The sequence below is a fragment of the Lathyrus oleraceus genome, chromosome 5, assembly GCF_024323335.1.
Source record: "Lathyrus oleraceus cultivar Zhongwan6 chromosome 5, CAAS_Psat_ZW6_1.0, whole genome shotgun sequence".
NCBI classification, from domain to species: Eukaryota; Viridiplantae; Streptophyta; class Magnoliopsida; order Fabales; family Fabaceae; genus Lathyrus; species Lathyrus oleraceus.
Genome location: NC_066583.1, coordinates 6,914,601 through 6,941,585, shown reverse-complemented (window position 1 = coordinate 6,941,585; position 26,985 = coordinate 6,914,601). Strand labels below are relative to the sequence as shown.

Below are 26,985 nucleotides of genomic sequence, written 5' to 3'. Positions count from 1 at the left end.
AATGATTTTCAAACAAAGAATGTGATAAACATGTTCAAAGAGGTTTCAAACAAGGGATGATATTTTTAGGGTTAGATTTTTGAAGTGACTAAAAAAATAAAACAGAAACAACTTGCCTTTATTATATCAAAGTGAACAAGTAAACAAACAGTTTCAAAAGACTCATATTAAGTTATAAAGACTAACAGACACGAGTGAAATGACACAGGAAAGAAAGAGATAGATTTTTGAATGTTATTCATTACTAGGCTAAAAATCTCACAAAGACTACTGATCAATTACAAATGATGCACAATTAAGAATTTAGTCATACTTATCATACTAAAAATGCAAATAAAATCACTCATATCACACCACGAGTCTTTAGTCAAGAGAATGGAGAAATTACTTACACAACACAATCCTAAAAACCAACGAAAAAGCATGCATAATTTTTTTAAGAAAACAAAACAATAAAAGTAAACGAAGAAAACAAAACAAGAAAATCAAATGACATCCCTCCCCGATACTTAATACACACATTGTCCAATGAAAGAAACAAGCATAAAATAAGAAAGATGAGAGAGAGACAAGAACACACCCGAGGAGTCAAGGAGGACAGGTAACTGTATAAGTAGCATTTCTCAATGAGAGCTCTTCTACAATTTCTTCTTCTAATGTGGGACTCCCATGGAGTAGCTTGTGGTAGTGTCCATTGACTTTGAAAATTTTATCAGTGTCTTCATTTTTTATTTCAGAATTAAATATCATTCTTCTATAGTTAAAAGTGTTTAATGGGCAAGAGAAAATGGTATTCTCTTTATCCTTTGGTGCAATGTAGATCTAATTTTTTACAACATCCAAAATTAAGAGGTTAAGTTGCCTTTGGGACTGCCTCTCTGCTTTTGCTTCATCTTCAATTAGTATCTGATGCATACACATTGATAAGCTAATACCAAGAATACCAACCAAGGTCAATCCAATTTCCCTCGTACGTTCCCTCAATACTTGTAACAACTTCTGTTCCTGTTCAGATTCAAGTTTAAATGAAGATATTACATGAAAAAACTCATTAAATTCGAAAAACACATGGAACGACTTTAGATCTAAAGCAGGTGGTTGTTCAATGGATGGAAAAAAATTAGCAGTAAGAGCTACATTTACATATGCAACATCAATTTGTCAATAGAAATATCAAAAGAAGTACCACCTTATAAAGCAGCTTCAATTTCAGTACAAACTGAACATAAGTGAGCATCAGTACAAACATCACAAGCATAAGTGTCATCAAAGTCAGATAAATAAGGGCAATCAACAAAAAGTGAATCAACTGCAACAAGTTCTCTTAAGGTTCTTTGTTCAACCATATTATAATAATAAAACTCAAAATCAGAATCAAACAAAGTATGGGTGAACACATAATCAAAATCACTAGTAGTCAAGTATCACTAGTAGTCATATACTTGACGCCCGTCAGCGCTTCACAGCACATGACGCCCAAGGCGTCATACAAGTGACACCCGTCACCCTGCTAACAGAAGCAGAATTAAGTTCTGCCATTGCAGAACCTCTAAAACTCACTCAAATCAATTCTAAACACTTCCAAATAACCCAAAATTATTACCCAGATGATTATCACACATTAGCATGTTATTTCCTATTAATCTAACATGTGATTCCATCTATTTAATCATAAAAACTTATTCATGCTTTAAAACTCCATATTTCATGTTAAACCTCATGTTTATGAACAGGTGGCATATGAAACAATTATTACAATTATATAGCACGAATTTGCAATTAAATCTTGGCATAAAACAGAGTTGGACCCATACAATTCAGCAAACAACACAATAAAATGAAAGGAAGGAAATCCTATTGGAGGTGAAGGGAAATCTCTCAACCCTTTCATGAATTAGACACCCTTAGCTGAAGAATCTCCCATTTATCTGTTAATTCCGGCAAAAATCAACAAAGCAAGCTTCAAAGGATCCCTTCTCTCAAGCCCTAACTCTCCCTTACAATGTTCTTCTATCAAAGTCCCTTGTTTTTACGTTTTGATAGAAAAGTATTTCCAACCCTATTTTCTCTAACTTTTAGAATATATATTATTCTAATTAATTCCTTTTAATTACACTTTTTTCCCAACTAAGATTCAACTTTCCTCCACTCTCCACTAAACTCTCTCAATTCATAAAACTGACCTAATTATTCATATTAACTCTAATTTTTAATTAATTAATTTCCACTAAACTAATTAATTAACACAAAACACCACAAATGTCGTCACCGACCAACCATGTCATATATCACAAAAACAATTATTTAAATAAATTACTCAATTAAATTAAACAAATAATTAAATAAGCGAATAATCAAACCAGGGTGTTACAACTCTCCCACTTAATAAATTTTTTGCCCTAAAAAATTACCTGACGGCAAAAACTTTGAATAAGACTATCTCATCCAACTCTCGAGCTCCCACGTCACACTACCACCAGCAGGACCTCCATAAACAACTTTCACTAAAGCGATATCCTTGCCTCACAAGCTCTTCACCTCATGATCCTCAATTCTCAACGACATGGTCTCCACTGTCAAGTTCTCTCTAACTTGAACATCATCCAACTGAATCACAAGAGATGGATCAGGAATGTACTTCCTCAGCTGAGACACATGAAATACATCACGAAGATTCAAAAATATGGCAGCAATGCTACTTAGTAGACCACCTCTCATACTCTCTGAAGAATTTGAAACAAATCAATGAAGCACAATGTAAGTTTCTTAGACTTTAATGCGCGAACAATACCAGTTACCAGAGTAACCCTCAAGAACACGTGATCTCCCTCTTGGAACTCAAGTGTTTTCCTCATCTTGTCATGATAACTCTTCTGACGACTTTGCGAAACTTTCATCTTCTCTTGGATCATCTTGATCTTCTCATTAGTCTGCTAAATCATCTCAAGTCCAAGCATCACACTCTCAATAGAATCATACCAACACAAATGTGTCATACACCTCATACCATACAACGCTTCGAACGGTGCGATTCCAATTCTAGAATGGAAACAATTGTTGTAGGTGAACTCAACTAATGACAAGTAACTATCATAGTTACCTCTTTGCTCTAAAACACACGATCTTAGCAAATCCTCTAAAGACTGAATAATCCTCTCTATCTCACCATCTGTTTGTGGATGATAAGCATAACTCTACTTCAACTTAGTACCCATCGATTCTTGCAAACTCTGCTAAAACCTCAATGTAAACCTCAAGTCTCTATTTGACATAATACTTGACAGAAAACCATGCAAGCTAGCAACATTCTCAATATACAACTTTGCCAACTTTTGCAAAGGATAATTGATCTTAATCGGTATGAAATGAGCCATTTTAGTTTGTCTGTCAATAATAACTCAAATGGAATCACATCCCTTCGTCGTCTTCGGCAAACTTGTCACAAAATCCATGGAAATGTTGTCCTACTTCCACTCAGGAATACTCAACGGCTACATCAGGCCCGATGGCTTCTGATATTCAATCTTCGACTTCTGACAAGTCAAATAAGCATAAACGAACTCAACTACTTCCTTCTTCATTCATGGCCACCAAGATATTTTTTTCAAGTCCTGATATATTTTAGTAGCATCGGGATGAATACTCATACCACTTCTATGACATTCCTCAAGAATACTCTTCTTAAACTTTGACACATCAAGTACACAAACTCTGTCTTAAAACGCATCACACCATTCTTATTGATCCTGAAGTCGCCTCACAACCGTTTATCAATCAAATCATCTTATCTTATAGAGACATCTTATTGAGACATCTTTATAATTTTATTATAGAAACATGTTTTGTTCTACCAATAACCCAATAATTTGATAAAATAAAAAACAATACCCTCACCTATTTTATGTCCGATTTTTAAAAGATTACCTAGCTGCTGTAAATTAGTCAAAATGCTCATTTGTTGAATCAGACTGGATCATCAAAACGACGTCTTCGTGTTTAAAAAGTCCCAAAATAAGAATTACCCCGCCGTTCATTTACTCTCGCCGCACAACCGCTTTCGCCTTACGTTTCTCATTCCTCGTCCCGCCGTCGTTCTCCCTCTTCATCGCGGCAACTCGTTTTTTGGTGGCTGTTCGTTACAGTTCCTTGCCACGACACCACTCGCGTTTTTGCTGCCGCCACACCATCTCCTCCGTCTTCAATCATTCGGTTCAGGTCAACGTCAATCCGTCCACCAACGCCTTTATCTTTACAGCTTCTCAGGTATCTGCCTTCCCATCCATCTCACCGGCGTCTCCCACACGGTAACCTTTTATCTCCACCACCTCCTTCTATAGTATTTCCCTTTCAACCTTCGAATCGAAACCCTAATTTATTTTATTCTTTATGCACTTGTTCTGCTTGTTAACTTAATGGTTACTGTTGTTGTGTAGCTCTTAGCTTTTTAAATTATCTAAACAAATCGTTGACCACTTGTCAGAGATGTCTGAGAAATTTTCGCCGGCGCTTCGGATTGGAGATCTCAACGATTTCATTGCACCTTCACAGGCATGTATAGTCTCCCTCAAGGGGGTAAAAAAGCCCAGTAAAGTTGAGGTAGAAAGTTTTGAATTTTTCTTTTGCAGTTTATCTTAATAGAATCATTTTAGATTGCTCAATGGTTGTGAAACCGAAGAAAACTTGTTGGTTAAGTTTTGCTTTTCTTTGTAACTCTAGGTGTCAATCGCTGACAGACAAGTGAAGTCAGAACCTGTTAAAATTTCGCTCAAGGATTGCTTGGCATGCAGGTAATCATCTCTTTACTTTTTGTCTTGTACTATGGTGGTTGGTTTTTGGTTGGTGTAGTGTTTGTCTTTATACCGAATGATATTGTTGCAGAGTGAATAATACTCTGTCTCTTCATCTTAGAGGGATTTAGGGATAAGAACATTAACATTACTCAGGAATTTATTTGAATTTAAGAGAAGTTAAGCTGTCAGTCAACTACATACGAGAGAGAAATTCCGGTGATAAAAAGCAAAGTAACTAGAGAGAACACCAATATATCATATCTGTTGTAAAGGGTGTGACAGAAATATGAAAAATATAGGCTTAAATGTTTTATAGTCTTTATAATATACCCTTCTTATCATTTTGGTCCGTTTAGGAAGTTTTTTGTTGATCAACCTTCTGAAGATTTTTTTTCTTCATTTTCTTCCCTGTGGTTAGTATTCCTCTATTAAGTGGCAATGTGGCTTACATAAGTCATTTTAAATGGTGACATGCATCATAATTTGTCTAGACAAGATACCACCCGATCCATTTGTTTTCTAGAAAAGTATGACACTCACCCTTTGGACTCCCCTCTTCCCCCCTTTTCCTTTCCTCTCCCTTCTCCGCCGCCCCTTCTAAGGAGGTTCATGCAAGGAGGTTATTGTTTGTGTTGAATGGTGGCTTTGGTGGGGTTTCACAGACTTGGGTTAGTTTTGTAGGTAGTACTCTCTCCGTTCCTTTTTAAGTGTCATTTTTTGACTTTTTACACATACCAAGGAAGCTAATCATTATTGTTACTTTTCAAACAATAATTCTTCTTTTACCTATAATACCCTTAATTATTTATTACATTCACTTTACTTTTTCTCTCTCTGCAATCATTATCTAGGGGTAATTTTGACAAAATTGCAATTAATACTACCTTGAACTTTGCAAGTGACAATTAAAAAGAAACAAATTTTTTGCAAGAAAGTGTCACTTATAAAGGAACGGAGGGAGTAGTTCTTAGTGGAGCCATATAGGTTCTAAATCGCTGTTTTCAGACAAGGGCTATGAGATTCATGGTGAAGAATGTGTTGGTTGCAGGTGGTTGAGTTCACAAATGATTGGTTTTCCGTGAAAGTACTGGCAATGATTTTTTTTTGCTGAGAGTTGATTTTACCATTCATGTGAAGTTGTGGGTTCATGTGACTGGATTGTTTTGGAGGGGCACATTTTTCTTTTATTTTCACCCTGGAAAATCCAGAAAACTTTCACTTGAGAACCAACGAAATCACATTATTTGGCAATGCATTCAACTCTATAATGTTCAGGTTCTGTGGAATATATATTTTTAAGCTTACAGCCAAATATGTTTGAGTGGGGTCAATAGGTATTTGAAAATATCAAGTGCCCCAATTGATTCTTTACAAACATTTGAAAAGAGCGCTCAAAAACTTAAATAAATGCAACTTGCTTTGAGCTTTAGATATATTAGTAATTAGTTGCATCCTGTATTTTCTCCATTAAGTGTACATAAAAGGTTTATTAAAATTTTGATGTTGATTGTGCTTCTAAATCTTCGATGTAGTTGATAATGTCAAAGCGTAAGTTACTAAGTTGTTATGCAATTATAATTTGTTTGTTTGGTAATACAGTGGATGTGTCACATCAGCAGAGACAGTTATGCTGGAGAAGCAAGGTTTGGATGAGTTTCTATCCAATATTAATCAAGGAAAGGCAGTGATAGTGTCTCTTTCTCCTCAGTCGAGGGCTTCTATTGCAGCCCATTTTGGCATATCTCCTGTTCAGGTGACACTTTGCTCTTGCTCACAAATTCTCACTTTTTCTTATAAGGTTCTTCTTTGAAATTAATTTGGGAAGCAAAATTCCAAATTCTTGATCTGTCCGGGTTAAGTGTATAACTTCTGATATTTCAGGCTTTCAAAAAACTGACAAGATTTTTCAAATCTTTGGGGGTGAGGGCTATTTTTGATACAAGTTGCAGTAGAGACTTGACCCTGGTCGAATCTTGTGTGGAATTCATCACAAGATATAGACAAAATCAATTGCTAGATGACGAGAGGAGCAAGTCAAGCCTACCGATGATTGCATCTGCATGCCCAGGTATAGAAATTCAACTTAGTTTTGGCCAATTCTTTCTGTGAAGCACATATATATATATATATATATATATATATATTTGGATGCCAGACATGACTTGACACATGCATAATGACACAGCGATATTCAAATCTAAGAACAAAACTCAGTGTAGTGTATTGAAAATTATGTAAGGTATTAACTTATCAGTAACTATATTTCTAGGCGTCATATTTGACACGTGTTTGAACTTACATAGAAGGTATGAAGATCTGTTGGATGGTATGATTATTTTAATTCTGGATTTAGAAGTAGGAAATTGAACTGGAATTTCAGGAAGTTGTATTTACTACGATCCATGCTTTTCACAGACATGGCTCCTCATTTCTGTTGTGATTTATTTTATGACTGCATTTTCAATTTTGAGTTGGAAATATGGGATGAAGGAGCATGATTACTTTTTAATAGGCTTTAGTGATGAGTCCTGAGTTGATGAGGAAATATATTTACGTATTGATTATTGGTGTGAACATATGCAGGTTGGATATGCTATGCTGAAAAGCAACTTGGATCCTTTGTCCTACCTTACATTTCATCAGTGAAGAGTCCCCAACAAACAATTGGAACTATCATAAAGCGCTATGTATGCGAAGATATGAAACTCAGGTTGTGATTTAACTCCAAATAATAACTTGAGAGAGGGAAAACACAAATTTACCCCAAAGTTGTGGGGGTTACCCAATCTTTAGATTATATCTTACAACCTATGTTATGTTTGGCATGCTACGATTCCTAGAGTATCATGCTTATTGAAATGCTCAAGTATTTGTTTCAACAGGCCAGAAGAAGTATACCATGTCACAGTTATGCCTTGTTATGATAAGAAGCTAGAGGCTTCTAGGGATGACTTTGTTTTTCAATTAGAGCCCCATGCTGAAGGGCATGAAGGTGAAGATAACTTGATTTCGGAGGTAGATTCAGTACTGACAACTGGAGAAATTTTGGATTTGATTCAGGTTAGAAAATTTTATGCATACCTGCATACCATCATTTTTTGTGTGAATTCTTTCACTTTCACTATTGATGTGTATATTAAGTCATGTTTGGGGTTCAATCTTCCAGTCAAAAGAAGTTGATTTTAAAAGCATAGAAGAGGCTCCTCTGGATAAACTGTAAGACACTTGCAACTGTTTCCTTTGCTTAAGTTGTCGTGATTGTCAAACAAGGATGTTCTGACACAGTGTTGTGCTTGCAGGTTAACAAATGTTAATGAAGAAGGACACCTTTACGGGGTCCGTGGAAGCTCTGGAGGTTATGCAGAAACAATATTCCGATATGCTGCTAAAACACTTTTTGGAAGACATATTGATGGCCCTTTGAACTTTAGAAACATTAGAAATTCAGATTTTCAGGAAGTTACTTTGGAGGCAAGTTCTTACAAACTTCTTTATATTTAAAAATTCTTTTGAGGAATTTTGTCAGATCTTAGGACCTTTGGATATCTAGCTAAATAAAAATTTGGTATTTATGCTATGCATAATAACAAACTAAAGAGCCATTTGACGAACCATGTATGTCATAAAGGTTGGTATCCACCTTAGGCAATGTTTTATCTATTTTATTTAACTATGAAAATGTTATCTACATGTGGAGAACTATTTCATAATGACATAAATTTTCAGCACAGTTTACAGGGGGCAATATGTTTTAAAACTCATCTCTCTATTTCTTCTGATTTATTATTCTGACATGAATACTAGTCTATGATTATTCCTCTCAACGTCAATCTCTGCTTGATGTTATCAAGATAAGATTTAAGGGATTGCTGTCCATTATAGCCAGAGTTTGTTTCTCTGGGTGTATGTTCTTCATATTTTAAAAATGTCATTTCACATTGTTGTTAAGATTGCGCTATTAGTTTTAAATCAGGGTTTTTAAATCGGGGTTAGTTCTTATTATTTAGAGATTTCTTCTTATTATGGTTATCCAATTCCAGCTTAGAATATGATATCTTTGTGGGTTGTTTGGCTATGTTGGGTCCATATCAAACTGATACCTCTTTAATGTAACAATAATGGGTAGATATATATTGGTTTCTTCCATGAGTGCCTGCATCCTATTTTGAGAAGTACAGTACTACTTGTGCTTACTGTTCTAAATCTTGTTGTCTATACAGGTGGAGGGAGAAACAGTGTTGAAATTTGCTCTCTGTTATGGTTTCCGGAATTTGCAAAACACTGTACGAAAACTTAAAACAGGGAAATATGATTATCATTTCCTGGAAATCATGGCATGCCCCTCAGGTATCGTATTTCTCAATTATCTGAAGTTGCATTAATTTGTTGTTTTTATAGTGTTCCTCAATATTAATTTTTTTCCAGAGCCTCTGAAATTGAGTAGGTATTAACCGAAAACAATGCTCATTGATGCAGGTTGCTTAAATGGGGGTGGTCAAATCAAACCAATTTCAGGGCAATCCGCTAAAGGACTGAGTCAGTTATTAGAATCAGTTTACATGGAAAATGTAAGTATGATCTTAAATTTTCTAAATTTTCAAGTACTTCCCTTATTTAAAAGTATGACTTGCATAAAGGTGCGCGAGTGTTTGTCTGTATGTGTATTAATGAGAACATCACAAGTCTAAACATACCTCAGTACACACTGGAGAAAATGTACCTTATTTGGTTTGAGAAAATGGTTCCAGATTTCATTTTTATTGGCAAAGCAGTCCCTTAGTTTCTGTTTTCAAACATTTATATTTAGTTTTCAACGTTTCTTGTATAAATCTTTAAAAACAGGAAAGGGAATGAAAGCAAGGGCAATTTTGCAATTGAAAATGAAAATAGAAAATAAAAACAAAAAATGTTTTCTTAACCTAAACATGCTTATGTTTTCATTTTTAGATTTCACACTTATTTTTAATCACAAAGTTGTCATGTTGCATTCACTGTTTCCTTTTGTAAAAGAGTAAAAGTGACTTTTTCTTATTGTCTTACACATTTGAGAACATAAAATATTTTCTATAGCCGCAGATCCTTTTAGATTCTTGTAGGACATGGGATATATGCTCTACAAAATTTGCTTATGTTCATGTACTACAATTCGTGTTAGGATATAGGATAGGAAGTTTTGTTAGGATATTTTTTAAGGAATTAGCGAGGGAAGTTATTAGTAAACGGGGTAGTTAGAATTATCATGTTTAAATAGGGAGGTTATGGAGTTAGAGGCAGAGAGCATCATTGAATATTGTAAACTTTTGTGAATAGAGTAGTGACCGGAAGGGGAACCATTGGAGGAGAGTTTTCTCTCCAATCATTTCTCTATCTTTTCATTCTTCCGTTATCTTTCAATAAAATAGTTCTTCCTATGAATTCTTCAATTCTTCGGGTTCCTAAAAATTGGAAGAGTGCCAATGTTGCTTGAGGGAGGAAGTGCGTAAGGTGAATTTGCCAACATTTATGGGGATAGACCCTATTGGGTGGATGGCATGGGCAAAATTTATTTTTGCAGTTCAGGAAATTCATGGGTTCCATAAGTTGCAATGGGTTTCATGAGCATGGACGATGCGACACAATTTTGGTTTTGTTCTTGGCATCAAGAAAACCCATATTTCATCTGGGAATCATTTTCCACAGATTCGATCAGAAAATTCGGTGATCAGTACTAGAGAGCAAGGTCAATACTGAATGTAACATACACTGTTGAAGAAGCCAAAGTTGCAAAAGATAAAAACATACAGTTTAATGCAAGTGGGTCGAATGGAGGGGACATGCCAAAAATAAAATCTGAAGTGTGGGAGGCAAAGAGACAGGACACCATAAATCCAACACCATCAAGTGGAGTTCACCTCCAGAAAGATTGGAACAATCAAGGGAGTACCCAAAAGAGGTTATATGTTCTGCACATGTTTCTCTTCTATCCATTTGTTTTAGGAGGCAGGTTCATTGGCTCAGTTTGAAATTGGAAGCACATGATAAGGTGGTAACTGTGTTCGTTTGCCAGTATTAGACAACAGTTTTTTTGTTTTGTTGAGATCAGTAGGGGAAAGGACATTGTGAATAAAAAATCAGGAGGCACATCATAGACAAAGGAGGTACATTCTATGAGTGAGCATCACCATAAACCCAATGGGTCTAACCCAAAGCACATCTAGCCCGATTGTATGCTTGTTTTGATACCAAGCTGAAGTTGCACATAAGGTGTGTGGGAAGGATTGTCTGGGTTGGCTGCTACTATGGCTGGAAAGTGCACAACTGCGAATTATGAAGTGGGCTAAAACATGGTTTATCAAGCTCTAAACAATGGGAGATCCAAGAGACATACTTTTGTTTTTTGTACAACCAAGGAAACAAGAATTTAGTAGAATTTAGTCTTGAGGACTAAGTTGTTTTGAGAAGGGTTGTATTGTTATTATATAGATTAAAAGGGGAGTTTTGTTAGGATATGAGGTAAGTAGTTAGGGAAATTATTAATTAATGGGGCTGTTAGGATTATCGTGTATAAATCGAGAGGTTATGGAGTTAGAGAGTATTGTAAATTCTTGTAAATAGAGTAACGACTATATCGTAGAAGGAGAAACCCTTGGAAGATAGTTTTCTCTCCTATTCTTTCTTTATTATATTCTTAATCTATCTATAAAATAGTGTTGTTTCTTTGAACCCAATTTTCTGGATTCCTTACAATTTGTCTTTGATTTAACACTATTATTTTGAAAATTTATTTCCCTGGTTGGTAACCTGTAAAGTTAATTTATTGATTCTTGCTTCAAACCGGTCAGTTTGTAAATAACTTCACTGGGGTTTTCTACTGTCTCTTTTTTCAGAGGTTTATAATTTTACACAGGGAATGATTATGTTTGTCCATGTGGTAGGTTTTGGCAGCAGAACCATTTGACAATCCCATTATTAAAGATTTATACGACAAGTGGCTTGAGCGGCCTGGTTCTGAGAAAGCTAGGAGATACATGCATACACAATATCATCCAGTTGAGAAAAGTATCACTTCTCAGTTACATAATTGGTGAGGTGTGTTGAAACTCAACTTATAGTAGTTTCCTCTCAAGGTAATTTTATGTTATTAAACGGAAGATTACTCTAATATATGTTCTCTGTCTCCTTGTGGATATGTTGTCATATTGGAGTGGAGTCATCCAATTTTGGTAGTGAACATGTTTGTAATAACTATAATGTATTCTTTCACTCTAATAATGTATAGTATGTCTCTGATCTACACATTTTTAGAAGAAAGAACCACACAAACATTTGTAATGGACCCTCCAGGACCATACCTTTTTTTAGGTTCAATCAAAAGGACTGTGCCTTAAATTTTCCTGCGGTTCTGCTAATTTGGATAGGATATATAGGTAGGGGTGTGCAAAATAACCAATAACCATGAACCAAATTCCTATCCAAATTAATCCAAACTTTAAAACCAAACCCAAAATTATATTTTGAAATTGGTTATCCATTTATCAAATTAAAAAAAAACCGGTAACCATTATTAAAAACCGGTTCAAGTAAACGGTTACCATTTTTCAATAATCATTTCAAATCAATCCAAAACACAAATTTCAGAATCCCTAATTCTCAAAAATCCAAATTCCCAATTCATCAAAACCGGCATCCTATTGTAAATGGTATTGAAAGTTGTGATGTTTTCTTTCATATTGGTATTCTTTAACAATGTTCAAGTCAAATTCTGTGAGTAGTAAATTTGTAATTTTGTAATTGTGTGTTGTATTATGGAGTTATTTTTATCCATTTTCTTAGCTTTAATTGGTTGTGAATTGTTTCTATTGATTTCTGTTTTTAAAGATTTGTATAGAAAATATAGTATTAGTATACAATTTGTTTTTCAATGTTTTTTTCCATGTATATTTGGATATTTGCAAAGAAAACAAACTGAAAACAAGTTGGCAATTTCATCCTTAGTTATTTGTGAGTTTGAAAAAAGTCAACAAAAATTTTATCATTTTAATTTCTCCTTACAACTAGTCAGTTATTTTTATGACGTGGCAATTACTTTACTTTTTTATTATTGTAAAATTAAATGTGACATTGTTGATAGTTATCCTCTTAAATAAAATTGAGAAGCTGCAAAAAAAAACTACCGTCAATAAAACTGCATCGTATGATTTTTTAAACCTGATTTATTTTTATAATTTTTTTAAATTGTTTTTTTATAAAATTGTTTTTTTTATAAAACTGTAAAAAAACTGGTTTGAAAAATACCAATTTAAAACTCTTTTTTTAAAATTGTTTTTTTTTTCTATCTTATAGGTAATTACTTAATTTTGATTTTTCAGATTGAAATTTAAAAATAGTGATTGATTTAAAGAGCGATTTGATAAAGTTAAGAAGTTGTTGGAATGAAAATTAAATTAGAGGGAAATTTGGTTTTAAAATTGATCCAAACAAAAAATAATTTTTTTAGTACAAACCGGTTATTAACCAAACCGATCCAAACATAAACCGATTTTAAAAATATAAACCGGTTTTATCAAAGTGGTTTTAAAAACCAAACTGATCCGATATATTTGGTTCAATTTGGTTATGGTTTTGAACCATGCACACCCCTACATATAGGTTCTCATTAAAGATTCTCCAACTATGTGTCCTTGTGAGCGATTAGGTACAAGGATTAGAGAGATAGTGCCCGGTTGTTGAAGCACAGATAACATGGTTTGCATTTATCACCCTATTGTTGTTTCCGACCCCACATGGTGATTTAACTAGTGTTTGGTGTACTATGTTACATGAATCTAACTTGTTCACATTGTTAATATAATTTAATAGGTTTTTTTAATTTTTATATAAAGACTTCTGATTTTCTAGTAACTTTATCATACAAATATTTTTATAACTAATATAACTTGTCATCAATAATATGATTAGTTGGGATGTGTAAAAAAATTATAGTCCGTGAGAAGTTACTCATTTTAAAAAAGCATTATGATTTAATACTAAAAAAATACTATGCTTTGCTTTTGTTTAAAATTAAAAGCGGCATTGTTTTAGATAGGTACCATATTTAATTTTTAATATTGTGATATTAGTAAAAACTACACATTAATTTTAACAAAATCATAATGTCATCTTGATTTTGTTAAATACTCCTATACCATGATACCATCAATCCAAGCATGATAGATCTGCTACCAATGATTGCAGCAAGTCAGAGTTTCTTATTTCTCTATTTACCAAATTTAGTGAACTTTTTTAGTAGTATTTTCAAATGCTTATAGTAGCATACAGTTGTATGATGAGCATTAAAACTTTCTAGCAGTTTTTTCTTCTTTTGATTCTATTAAAAAATAGTTTTTTTTTCATGATAATAGCTTTAAACAAACTTTTAATTTTATATTATTTATTTATGACCTCAAAAGCATATTATATTTTACAGTTAAAATATATTAACGAATGAATAATTTTTAGTAGAGTTTATTTGGTGGTAGAATCCTAGACTATACACATCTCAGTGTTGGTTACACTTAACAAAACGTATTTGCTTGTAGTTAGAGGGAGAGAATAGGCTAGACCTACCTACACATATTTAGGCTGCCAGACTAAGTTTATTTATTTTTTAAATAAAAAAGATCTATGTGTTTTAGTAAGACTATTTAGTTGAAAAAACTAGGTTTACTAAAAGAAATATTTTAAATTTATTAGACCGATTTATTTAAATAATTTATTATTATTATTATTATTATTATTATTATTATTATTATTATTTACTTTGAATTAAAATATAAAAAATAAAGCATAATTATATTGAAGAATTTGTGAAAATAGATTAAGAATACCGAATGAGAATAATGTTATACATTATTTTCATAAGTTTTTTTTCCAACAATTAATTTTACAAAATTTATGTTACTAGGTAAGTTTATATAAGTCAATGCAAATAAATTTTTAATATTAATCTTTAGTTTTTTTAGTGTATATAAACATATAAATATTAATTGAATTGCTTATTTATATGAGATTAATTACTATACATTGTCAGTGTAAAAAAATTTACACTGTCAATTCATCACCATCACTCGTTTGCATTACTTTATAGGTTTTTAAAATAAAAGTCAAATTTATTTCAATATCCAACGGATACGATTTACTGATGGTGTAAAATCCTTTTACACTGTCAGTGTATATCAATTAAATCCTATTTATATATGTTTAAATAAAATAGACTTTTAAGTAGGTTTATATGCAATCAAAATTTCAAAAATATCTGACATATGTCAGAATAATAAGTCTATAATAAGCTACATGTCAGTCTTATGTTATGATATTTTTAACATGTTAGACTCAAGTTTGACATGTTAGACTTAAGCTTGACAAATCTATAACATGTTAGACTCAAGCTTGGCAAATCTAGCTTGGTCCAGTCTATTTTCATCCTACTTATAACTAATGATTTTCTTTGTATCAATGATTGTTTGTGATGAGTCAACAAAAATGAGTTTAACTTACATCTCTATATCCTTGCTAGTTAAAATTCCGTGTGCACAACAATATAATATAAAATTCCGTGAGTTATGGTTGTTCAAGTCTTCCAATGCAGTAGAGTGAATGACTTATTTGCAAGGTTAGAACTCCAACGACTCAAGTCTGGAAGAGTATGAAAGTGGAATTTGAATGGGAATCATCTGATATCCGAAGAGTGACATATTTTCCTCTTTAAATAAGGGTGATGGTTGATAACTGCATGTGCGTGGAATGCAGTCAATAATTGGATGGATCTTGGGAGATTGACATGGTATTCTCTTGATGGATACTTTACGACGCAGAAGGAAAATAAGGTGTATACTTTACATGAGATAACTTCTTATTTTGTTATTGGGCTTCACTTATTTGCCTTCTGGACGACCTATAACAATTATCTCCCAAACCTTTGACCCTACTTTGTAGGGCGCGCGCGAGGGACGTGTTGTATTATACCTTGTTAATTGGCCATGGTATCTGTAAATATGGATGTCTTAGATGAGACGTCGTTACTCGGGTGAATGAACATATTAAGTGTTACTCTTGGAAGTGGCAACACAACGTTGGGATAAATTGATACATTTTTCCTGACTAGTAGCGACATTACTCCTCCTTTAAAGTGCTTGAGTACTTTGTTATGTAAAGATCTCCATCGTTAGTAGAGTGCTCGAGTGCTTTGTTATGGCAAGATTTCCACCGTTAGTAGAGTGCTCGAGTGCTTTGTTGTGAGAAGATCTCTACCATTAGTAGTGCGTTTTTGATCACATGGCCCTAAGTGCCTAAAAAGGGTATAAAGGACTTCCTAAAGTATTCCTTGCCTTTTTGTTGTGAGCTACCTGTAAGGAGACTGTTTGGTTTTTCTATTACTACTTAAGAGAATTTCATCTTATCGTTAAACAAAAGGTCCCATAAAGTCTATTCCCCAGACATCGAAGAGTTCTATTTCTTGGATATTTTTCAAAGGCGTTTCATCGCATCTTGAGATGTTCCCAGTGTGTTGACATCGGTCACATCTGAAAATATAGGCATGGACGTCGTGCCATAACGTTGGCCAGAAAAGGCCCGCTTGGAGTATTTTGGCACAAGTCTTGGGCGTGCCTGCATGTCCACCGTAAGGTGCAGAGTGACAGTGTTTGATTATGTTCTCTACTCCCTCTTCAGGGACACAACGATAAAATATACCGTATGTGCCTCTCTTGAATATGAGGGGCTCGTCCCAGTAGAAGTGTTTTATGCCGTGAAAGAATCTCTTCTTCTGTTGGTAACTAAGGTCGGGGGGTAGGATATCGACGACTAGGTAGTTTACAAAGTCGGCGTACCAAGGTACGTTAGTTAATACAAGAGCTTGTTCAATGTATGGTTTTAAATAAGGGTCTGGGTCATCATAATGATTGGTTCTAATTTCCATTATAAGTTTATCATAGGTAAATTCATCATTTATCGGGATAAGATCTAGTTTTAGGTATTCGAGCCTCGAGAGGTGGTCAACAACCACGTTCTCGGTGCCTTTCTTATCACGAATCTCTAGATTGAATTCTTGTAGCAAAAGGATCCAACGAAGGAGTCTAGGCTTAATGTCCTTTTTGCTCAATAGATATCGGATGGCGGCGTGATCAGTGTAAATTATGATTTTAGCTCCGACTAAATAAGATCAAAATTTATCGATGGCGAAAACAACGACGAGTTCTTTTCGGTTGTGGCATAATTAAGTTGTGCAACATCTAATGTCCTACTAGCATAGTAAATTACATGAAGTTTTTTATCTTTCCTTTTCCCTAACACAACACCCACAGCGTAATCGCTTGCATCGCACATGATTTTGAAAGGTTGGCTCCAGTTGGGCGATTGCATAATAGGTGCGAAGATTAGTGCTTGTTTAAGGTGTTTGAAAGCTTGTCGGCATTTATCGTCTAAAATGAATTTCACGTCTTTCATTAGAAGATTTGTTAAAGGTTTTGTTATTTTGGAGAAGTCCTTAATGAAGCGTCAGTAGAAACCAACGTGTCCAAGGAAACTTCAGATCTCTCTAATTGTCTTAGGTGGTTGGAGGTTTTCTATAACCTCTATTTTAGCCTTATCAACTTCAATACCTCTCTCAGATATTATGTGCCCTAACACTATTCCTTCGGTGACCATAAAATGACATTTCTCCCAATTTAGAACGAGATTGATTTCCACACATCGTTCCAGAATTTTCTCAAAGTTACTTAAACAGTTTTTAAAACTGGATCCACATACCGAGAAATCATCCATGAAAACTTCCATGATCCTGTCAAGGAAATCTGCGAAGATTGACATCATACAACGTTGAAAGGTAGTTGGGGTATTGCATAGTCCGAATGGCATTCGTCGATAGGCAAATGTTCCATATGGGCATGTAAAGGTTGTTTTCTCTTGGTCATCAGGGTGAATGGGGATTTGGAAAAATCATGAGTATCCATCCAAATAACAAAAGTAAGAATGTCTTGCTAGGCGTTCAAGCATTTGGTCTATGAACGGGAGCGGGAAATGGTCTTCCATAGTTACTTTATTAAGTTTTCTATAATCAATACACATTCGCAAACCGCTTTCTATGTGTTTAGCTACTTGTTCTCCTTTATCGTTTTGTACTACTGTGACACCTCCCTTTTTAGGTACCACGTGTACAAGGCTTACCCACTTACTATCATAGATTTGGTATATTATTCCAGCCTCTAGTAGCTTTAACACTTCTCTTTTCACCATATCACTTAGTATAGGATTTATCCTTCTTTGATGTTATCTAGAGGGTTTAGAGTCTTCCTCCAGCATAATCCGATGCATACACACGAACGGAGTTATCCCTTTGAGATCATAAATGTTATATCCTAGAGCTGTAGGATATTTTCTTAAGACGTCTAAGATTTGATTTGTTTCATCACCATTTAAGGTGATACTTATTATGACGGGACAATTTAGTTCTTCATCCAAAAACTCGTATCTTAGATTCTTAGGTAGCTCCTTAAGCTCTATTGATGGTTTCTTAAGACAAGGCATGTGGTTTGGGGTGAATGCTAAGCATTCTTGAAGGTTGTAATATATATAAGGGTCTTTAAACTCGTCGTCCTCCATTATGGGGGTCGAAGGTAATTTAATTGTTTAAATGGGGTTTTCTTGGTCTAACTCTCTTATGCATTCGTCGATGATGTCGATGGCATAACAAGAGTCGTCTATGGTTGGTGCTTTTAATAATTTTGATAATATAAATTCTACTTTTTCATCACCTACCTCAAAATTCATTTTTCCTCTCTTAATATCTATTATAGCCCCAGCTGTTGATAAGAAGGGTCTACCTAGAAGAATAGAGATTTTGTCAATGTCCATGACAACAAAATCTGTAGGAGTATAGAGTTGGAAAATCCTAACTGGGATGTCTTCTAAAATTCCTATTGGATACTTAACGGATCTATCGGCTAATTGAAGAGACATTCTGGTCGGTTGCATTTCTCTTAGGTTTAACCTATTACAAACGGCTAAAGGCATTAAGCTCACGCTGACTCCTAAGTTCAGGAGTGCTTTATCGATAACATGATTTCCTAAAACACAAGGTATAGAAAAAATTCCTGGGTCTTTCTCCTTTTTAGCGAGTTTATTTTCAGCAATAGAATTGCATTCTAAGGGTTTAGGATCATCAAGTCTTTGTTTGTTGGTTAGGATGTCCTTAAGGAACTTGGCGTAAGATGGTATTTGGGTGATCGCTTCGGTGAATGGAATCTCGATATGGAGTTTCTCAATCACTTTTACAAACTTTTTATATTGGTTGTCTAATTTAGTTTGCTTAAGTCTTTGCGGAAATGGGATTGGTGGTTTGTAAGGAGGGGGTGATATGTAAACTTCAGTATCTTTCTCTCCTTCCTTATCTTTAACTTCTTCCTCTTTTTGTTTCTCAAGTTATACTGGTTCCTTTACTTGTTTCTCGGGCGTGGTTACAACATTTTTCTTGGGGGGTTCTGATTTATTCAACCCGGGGTTTACGGGTTCATCGTAAGTAGTTCCACTCCGTAGGGCAATTACGTTAGCATGCCCCTTGGGGTTAGGTTGGGGTTGTCCAGGAAATTGTCCTCCTTGCGTGGTTTGGGTAGCTTGTTACTGTGCCACTTGAGATATATGGGTTTCAAGCATTTTGTTGTGGGTAATTACAAAATCGAGTTTGGTGCCCAATTGTGTAATTAGTCTATTTATATGAATGTTTTGGTTCTCGAATTCCTTATTTTGCTGATTCTGGGTTGTGATGAAGCTCTCTACCATTTTTTCAATGTTTGACTTTGGGGAAGTAGCTTGCATTGGTTGGTTTGGTCTTTGGGTTTGGAAACCAGGCAGTCTTTAAGGTGTAGAGTTCTGAATGTGGTTATTATTCTTATAGTATAAGTTTGGGTGATTCCTTCATCCAGGGTTATATGTGTTAAAATAGGGGTTACCTTGGGCGTAATTGACCTGATTTGAGTTTGTGCCAGCTAAAAGATTACATTCAGCTATGTGTGTCCTTGAGTTCCACAGATCTCGCATCCGGGTTGGATTGCGGCTGTGGTAGCTGTAGGGTTAATCGTTAAACTATTTACTTTTTGGGCTATAGCGTCAATTTTGGCACTCATATGGTCAAGGTAACTGACTTCGTAAATACCTCATTTGGTCTCTTTCCTCTCTACCGATGCTCGTTCCATTCCCCATTGATAATGGTTTTGTGCCATATCGTCAATGAGAGCGTAAGCTTCTGGATATGGTTTGTTCATCAGAGCATCACCTGCGACAACATTGATGGTCATTTTGGTATTGTAGATGAGTACGTTATAAAAGGTATGAATTATAAGCCATTTCTCTAACCCATGGTGTGGACAGGCTCTTAGAAGTTCTTTGTATCTTTCCCAAGCGTCGAAAAGTGATTCACCCTATTTTTGCGTGAATCTGGTTATTTGGTTTCATAGGACATCGATTTTACTCGGTGGAAAGTATCTATCAAGGAATACTTTCTTTAGGTAATTCCAAGTGGTTATAGAGTTTGCTGGAGGGAATATAGCTATGATCAGGATCTATCTCTGAGGGAAAAGGGAAATAGTCTTAGACTTATTGCCTCGGGAGAAGCTCCACTGGCTTTTAAGGTGTCCGCTAATTGAATAAAGACTTTTAGGTATTGGTTCGGGTTTTCCATAGGAAGACCGATGAACTGGTTCTGTTTCACTAATTGTAATAGAGAGGGTTTTAGTTCAAAGTTATGAGCTGATATAGCGGGGTTTACTATACTAGAGTGGGACTCTTCGTTGGATGGTAGGGCGAAATCCTTAAGTGGTCTTTCGTTTTGGTCTTCTGTCATTACTCTTTTAAGTCTTTGGAATAAAAGACGAGCTCGGGCGTACCTTTCTGGTTCCTCTATTAGATTAACTAGGGTTCCAGTTCTACGAGTTCTTCGCATTGACCGACAAATAGGATTGCCTTAGTCTAAACAGTGTAACAACAGGGTACAAAATTTGACGTAATTGGTCCCCGACAACAGCGCCAAAAACTTGATGGTGTGTATCCGCAAGTATACGGAGTATGTCCAAGTAATATAAAAGATTATCGATCCCACATAGACCAATATCAATCTATCGATTACTATTGTTACGTTTAAGGCTAATTGAAACAAAGAGTAATGTATATAGAAAATAAAAACGAAGATTGAATTCAGAGAAACAATACTGGAATGTGATTCACTTCGATCTAACAGTACTCCTATTGTCTAATAGTAACACTTACGGGGCAATATTTTCTTCTCGAAATAAAAGTTAATTAAACAGGAAGCATCACGTTAGCGTAATCGGAACCGAGTTTTACTCTCTAATTTGTACCTTCCATTTGTCACATACGGTCGGCGCTTACTGCGTTAAAGTAGTAAACCAATTTTTTAAGGAAATAAACTCTTAGCTCAATTGAAAAGTGATTTTGATTTGAAAGTTTGACTTAAAAGGGTTCCGGGATTTTGCTCGGATAACCGGATCCTAAATCTATAAACGCGTCCGAAAATAATTTTACAATCGCCTTCTAATAATATCAAAATTTCCTAATTAATTAATAAAACGCTTTCACTGTTTTTATCAATTAAAAACTAACCAACTTTTATCTAAAGTGTCAGACGACTTTCGATCTTACCCGACGTAATCACAGTTGTTACGTAAACAGAAACACGGTCCCATTTACGTAACAGCCGATCCATTTAAGTTCAGAAAAATTGTTTAAAATCAATGCCAACCCCTAAAGTATTTCTACAGAAACAACATATGGAGTACCGTCGGAACGACGGACTTCACATCCTAGCACAATAAATTTAGCTAGACATGACTATGGTAAACATTGCATATAATTGATTTGCAGAAAAAGTCATTTAGGGATTAAAAACGTGATAAATGCGTGATTGGTTTCCAAAAGAACGAAAGTGTCACTCTTAAGTTCGCTCGAAGACAAATATTTTTTTGCGGTAAAAGAAATTAAACGAGTAGATCGTGCAGTAAAGTAAACAAATTAAAGCAGAGCAATAATGTAAATGAATTTATAGCAGGACAGGAAAATAAAGAATGTAAATCGGTGCGGGAATTTAGATAAAGTAAGGACAATGCGATATATAATAAATTGCGAATTGAAATAAAAACCTGCTCCAAACCGGAGACTTGAATCTGGTACAATGATGGAAAGTAAATTTGACTTGAAGATAAATTTAACAGGAAAATAAACTTCTATGCTACGGTGCTCCAATCTCGATTACAATAATAGTGCGACAACCTCTCGATGTGACAAATTATCACTTTGAATACTGAGTTTAAGCCTAATGCTGAAACTAAGACTTGGTGCCTAAAAACTAAGAATCTAAGACATATTTATAGTGTAACCATGCCCTGGGGTCCAAGCACCCCATTCAAAATTCGTGTGAGAGAATTTCTCTGGTCATGGGGAAAATGCTCCAACTGCCTTGACCGAAACCTTCATTTAGGTAAATGGCGCCCGCCAAGTGTGTAAGGAGTGGGAGACTTGGTCTTGTAATCGTTGGTACGTGGTCAAATCATGACACCTCATGGCACCCTCCTTGGCCAACGCCAAGTGGGACGCCATGTGTGTATTTTTCACCTAAAATCTTCGTTTTTTGCTCTTTTCGCGTCGTTTCTTCATTGGGGGCTTATTAGGGCAATGTTACCTGAAAATGAAACAAAACATATGCATAATACAAGAAATTGATAAATAAAATACAATAAACATGTGTAATCTGAGCCAAATACGCAGTGTATTTTAGTGTTATCATGAGGTTGGGGCTTGAGGGAGCCTGTACCTTAAGTGATTTGATGAATTAGGCACATCCCTATATCAATAATGAAGAAAATATCATGTTCGAGGAAAAGGAAGGAGGCTAAAGAACAAGGAATTCCAAACATAGCCCAACATCATATAAAGATATTGGTCGTCATAGAGAAGAAGGGGAACGACGACCCGATCCAGGTTTAACGCCTACACTCCTATGAAAACTTATAGGGAGATAATTTTGAAGGAGTGTGCAAACAATGAGTTTAAATAAGTTGTGATCAAGAATCCATACCCAATCAAGGTATCTTCCAGGACAGACAAGTACAAATACTATAGTTTCCAAAAGATTCACAGCCACAACGCAAATGATTGAATTCATCTAAAGGATGAAATAGAAGAATTAATTAAGAATGAGTGGTTTGCAGAATACACCTGTGATGGAGGCCGAGACAATAAGAGAGGGAGCATGAGCCGCAAAGACTCGCCAAAGAAGAAACACTCCCTCTATAGGACCCCCCCTTAAGAAGGCTATTGAAGCTATTGTTGGAGCCAAAAGGAGGAAAGACAACAACAATGAAGAAAGGGTATGCCATAAAGGAAAGCGTTGATATATTGCATTCATCACTTGAAGTTTTCTTAGAGAAAGGAATCCCTCAAAAGGTACGATGAAGAGAAACATTGTTGATTTAATGGTCATGAACAAAAGAGAAGACAAAACTACAACCGAGGAACTAGAGAGACTTATCCTTGGGTTCCATGATCGTGGAAAGATACGAGGGATCCCAAACGAGATCTTTCCTCTAGTAATATTGAATTCCATCTCCAATTTTGAGATTTCACGAGTCATAATTGATGACATCAACTCCTACCATATCATGTACTCAGACATCTTCAAAAAGATGGGGCTGAAGAAGGAGAAGTAGTGCCCTTATGAAGGATCCAACTTGAAGGCCTTCAACAACATGGTAACCCGTCCCTATGGGTACATTGAGCTGATTGTTACTCTAAGGGAAGATAGAGACACCAAGATGGCTGACTCACAAGTTTTGGTGTTTCCCTACAAAAGCGTCTATAACTATATCTTGGGCGGGACCCTTCAAAACCACCTTAGACATAATGGCCTCCCCGATCCACCTCAAGCTAAAGTATAATAAATTCCACGATGACAATAAGCATCGACCTATTTCGAGAAAATAGGATATACAAGGCCCTGTAGCGGTATCAGGCGGAGGACAGAGATAAATCTATGACAATCAACATAGTCTTCATCATCAGGAAGTTAAGAGAAATAAAAATCCTTCCCCTAAATACAATGCAAACTATGTTGGTCGAAAATTTGCAGGTGAAGGATCCAGATAAAAGCCTGAACTAGCTGCCAGATCCCATACAATAACCCCTAGCAACTAATAACCAGCAACCACACAACTTGTTTAAATTTAACTTTTTGCATAATTTTCTGCATTTGTAAAACACAAATATTATTGTGATGTATGAAGATTATTACATCATAAAATAAATAAATATTTGTTAAACTATCTTTTCCTTATGATCAAAATCAATCAAAGCCTCATTACAAACGACTTAGGGGTGATGTCATAAACGCCACAACTAAACCAATCAAAGTCCCACGGTGCCAATTCACAAATACAAACAACATACCACAAAGCGGAAATTGCGACTTCATCATCCTCTTGGAAGCTAGCTACTCTGAAGGTTGTGATAAGTCCACATTACGTCGACCTCAAATCAGGTTTTCACCTGGGGGGAAGAAAAGGGGTATCGAGCATTTCTTTGATCACCCGAGAACATCTTTTTGGGTTCTTTCTCGGTTCGCCGACCTTATGTGAAGCCACCCCTTGGACAATGTTGTTCTTTGGGATATCATTGTGTAGGATCTCTTTGATCATAGTAGGTCTATCTACAATAGCCTAGGAGTTTTGATGCTGAATCATCTAGAACATGTCATTCCATAACTCGTTAGCTCCTTGTGGACTGAGACTAACTTGTAAGACTTAGCTCCTTGTGGACTGAGCCGGGAAGCGCTTTGCGTCCAATGCCTGTAGGCAAAAGTGCAGGTCTGAAAGAGGATTCCCCTTTGTGGAATTGTGGAACGGATCCGGCGAACGAAGGAAATTGAGAGGTTCTCTAGAATGTCTCAAGTTGCACGGAGCTTGGTGGTGGAGGAATTGAAGGAGTAGATGTTGAGATTTGGTTGTCCTTCCTTTGTAGAGGCAGGGGATTTCTTGCTGCTTTAGCTTGCCGTTGAGCGGCGGAACGAGTGGCTTTCGACAATGCCATTGTTTGGTAAATCTGGTGCAAAACTTTCGACTATGAATCTTAAAGGAGCTAAACTGAAGATGGAGATACATACTTCAATCGAAGAAGATATGGATCTGATCAGTCAAATTGAGAAATGATAGATTATGGAAATCGTAGGAATCAAAGATCGATTCTCATAAACGGTGCCAATGTTTTGCTATGTAACTAAACGATGATCAAAGAGGTTGAATTGGTGGAATGTTATCGTGGTTCAAGGTTCTAATGTGGAGGATAAGGGTTGACCTACAAGATTAACACTCCAGCTCTCAGGTCAATAAGATATTGAAAAGTGTAGTGTAAATGAAAAATGAAATTCGTACGCTTAAATCAATAAATAGAATAATTAGTTAGCATATGAATCTATGTTTGAGCATAAAATGAAAATGGTCGGTCCAATGGATCTAGATGGCGATGATATGCTTTCCGAGTAAGTTAATCTAAGTAATATGAGACATGAAATTTATTTATCCTTTCACCTTGTTTTGTCTTTGGACCTCACAGTCGACCTGTGAAACATAAATATTATTTCCATGCTTACTTGTGATTTTAACACATTTGTTTCATAAAACAATATGATTCATTTAAACAAAATTACATTTTAAATTGAACAATATTACAAATTTCTTATTAACAAAATTGTACTATTTTCTTTATTTTTTTCTTCTTTTATCTCTTTTCAATTTTCAAAATTAAAAATCAAAATTTTAAAAACTTATAAGTTTCTTATTTTAAAAAAATCATAAATAAAAAATATTTTTGCAACTAAACAAAATCACACAAATTATAATATTTTAAAATTTTAAAAATTAAAAATATATTACAAAACTAAATGAAACCCTTATTTATTACTGTACTGTTATATAAGAGACAATTTATTTTTTAGATTCATTGAATAACTAATGTATTTCGTCAGTTTTTAAATCAAATACGTTAATTATTCAATGAACTTAAAAGTGAATTGTCTCTTATATAAAGGAACAAATGTAATATTTTCTCTGTTCTTTTCTAAATGTCATTTAAAAAAAATTATCACTTGCAAAATACAAGGTAATATTAATATCACTTGCAAATTATCACTTGCAAAATACAAGGTAATATTAATTGAATATAATAAATAATTAGGAGTATTATAGGTAAAAAAAAATTATTGTTTGAAAAGTAATAATAATGATTAGCTTTCTTGGTATATATAAAAAGTTATCCGATCCGTCCCACAATAAATTATCTATTTGAAATAAAAAAGTGTCCAAATTTGAATGATCAATTTCAATTTTCAATATATATTTTTCAACTTTATCTTCTAATTAATATTACTTTCATCATTCCTAATATATTCTAAGGATACTTTAGTAAAAATATCATTATCTCTCTTTTATTTATTTATTTTTCTTAATCTATTGAAATAGTCGACTGAGTCACTCATTATATCCCAGAGAAAATAAAAAATAACACTTAAAAAAGAACCGAAAGAGTACAATTGAATAATAAGGTACTCCCACTGTCCCATAACGAGTATTTGAAATAAATAAATGTTCCAAAATGAATGACTAATTTCAACTTCTAATACATCTTTTCAATTTTTACTATCTAATTACTATTACTTTCATCAAAGATAGTTTAATAAAATATAATTTTTTCTCTTTTATTTATTATTTTTTTAAAATTTATGTGAAAATGTCAATAGAGTAACAGTTCAACTGAGTTTTAGTATTCTCATCCAATCTCCCCACAATAATTAATAGCTATAACATCTCTTAATAATTCCTTTCATTTTCCCTCATTCAACAATGTTTCTAAATCCTAGTTACTCCTTCAAATAAAATCTAAAGGCCACGTGTAATTAAAGTAAAGACTTTTGTATGTTAGAATAAAAGAAAAAGAAAAAGAAAAATGTGAACAAGTAAGAAATTTATAGCAGTTTTCTAGATGTTAAAATAAAAGTAATAATAAAATAAAAGAATGAAGTAGTATTTGGCTTAAAGCAAAAGAAAACATAATTTTACATGTTAAGGAAGACAGCTAAGAGTCCACAAAGCATAAAAGAAACGCGCCAAAAATAAGTTGAGTC

The 26,985-nt window shown here is 34.6% G+C and overlaps 1 protein-coding gene and 1 non-coding gene across 2 annotated transcripts; both read left to right on the top strand.

The window, feature by feature from the left end:
- The first annotated feature begins 3,938 nt into the window (after nucleotides 1-3,938).
- LOC127084103 (protein NAR1) lies at nucleotides 3,939-12,160 on the top strand. The gene is made up of 12 exons (XM_051024494.1): nucleotides 3,939-4,304; nucleotides 4,481-4,596; nucleotides 4,717-4,787; nucleotides 6,390-6,543; nucleotides 6,672-6,858; nucleotides 7,374-7,500; nucleotides 7,673-7,850; nucleotides 7,957-8,006; nucleotides 8,090-8,261; nucleotides 9,011-9,137; nucleotides 9,267-9,358; nucleotides 11,705-12,160. Exons 2-12 carry the CDS (start codon nucleotides 4,483-4,485, stop codon nucleotides 11,855-11,857), a joined length of 1,425 nt encoding a protein of 474 aa, XP_050880451.1. The 5' UTR covers nucleotides 3,939-4,304; nucleotides 4,481-4,482; the 3' UTR covers nucleotides 11,858-12,160.
- A 7,993-nt stretch (nucleotides 12,161-20,153) lies between these two features.
- On the top strand, nucleotides 20,154-20,260 carry LOC127089467 (small nucleolar RNA R71). The gene has a single exon (XR_007791060.1). It is a non-coding gene; the product is annotated as a small nucleolar RNA R71 (small nucleolar RNA).
- The last annotated feature ends 6,725 nt before the right edge of the window (nucleotides 20,261-26,985 follow it).

What these genes read in the sequence shown, in the direction of transcription:
- LOC127084103 (XM_051024494.1), top strand. Translation starts at nt 4,483, where the DNA reads ATGTCTGAGAAATTTTCGCCGGCGCTTCGGATTGGAGATCTCAACGAT. An exon ending in AAATTTTGGATTTGATTCAG is followed by an intron (nt 7,851 to 7,956) that starts GTTAGAAAATTT and finishes TCAATCTTCCAG; the next exon opens with TCAAAAGAAGTTGATTTTAA. An exon ending in GAGGCTCCTCTGGATAAACT is followed by an intron (nt 8,007 to 8,089) that starts GTAAGACACTTG and finishes TTGTGCTTGCAG; the next exon opens with GTTAACAAATGTTAATGAAG.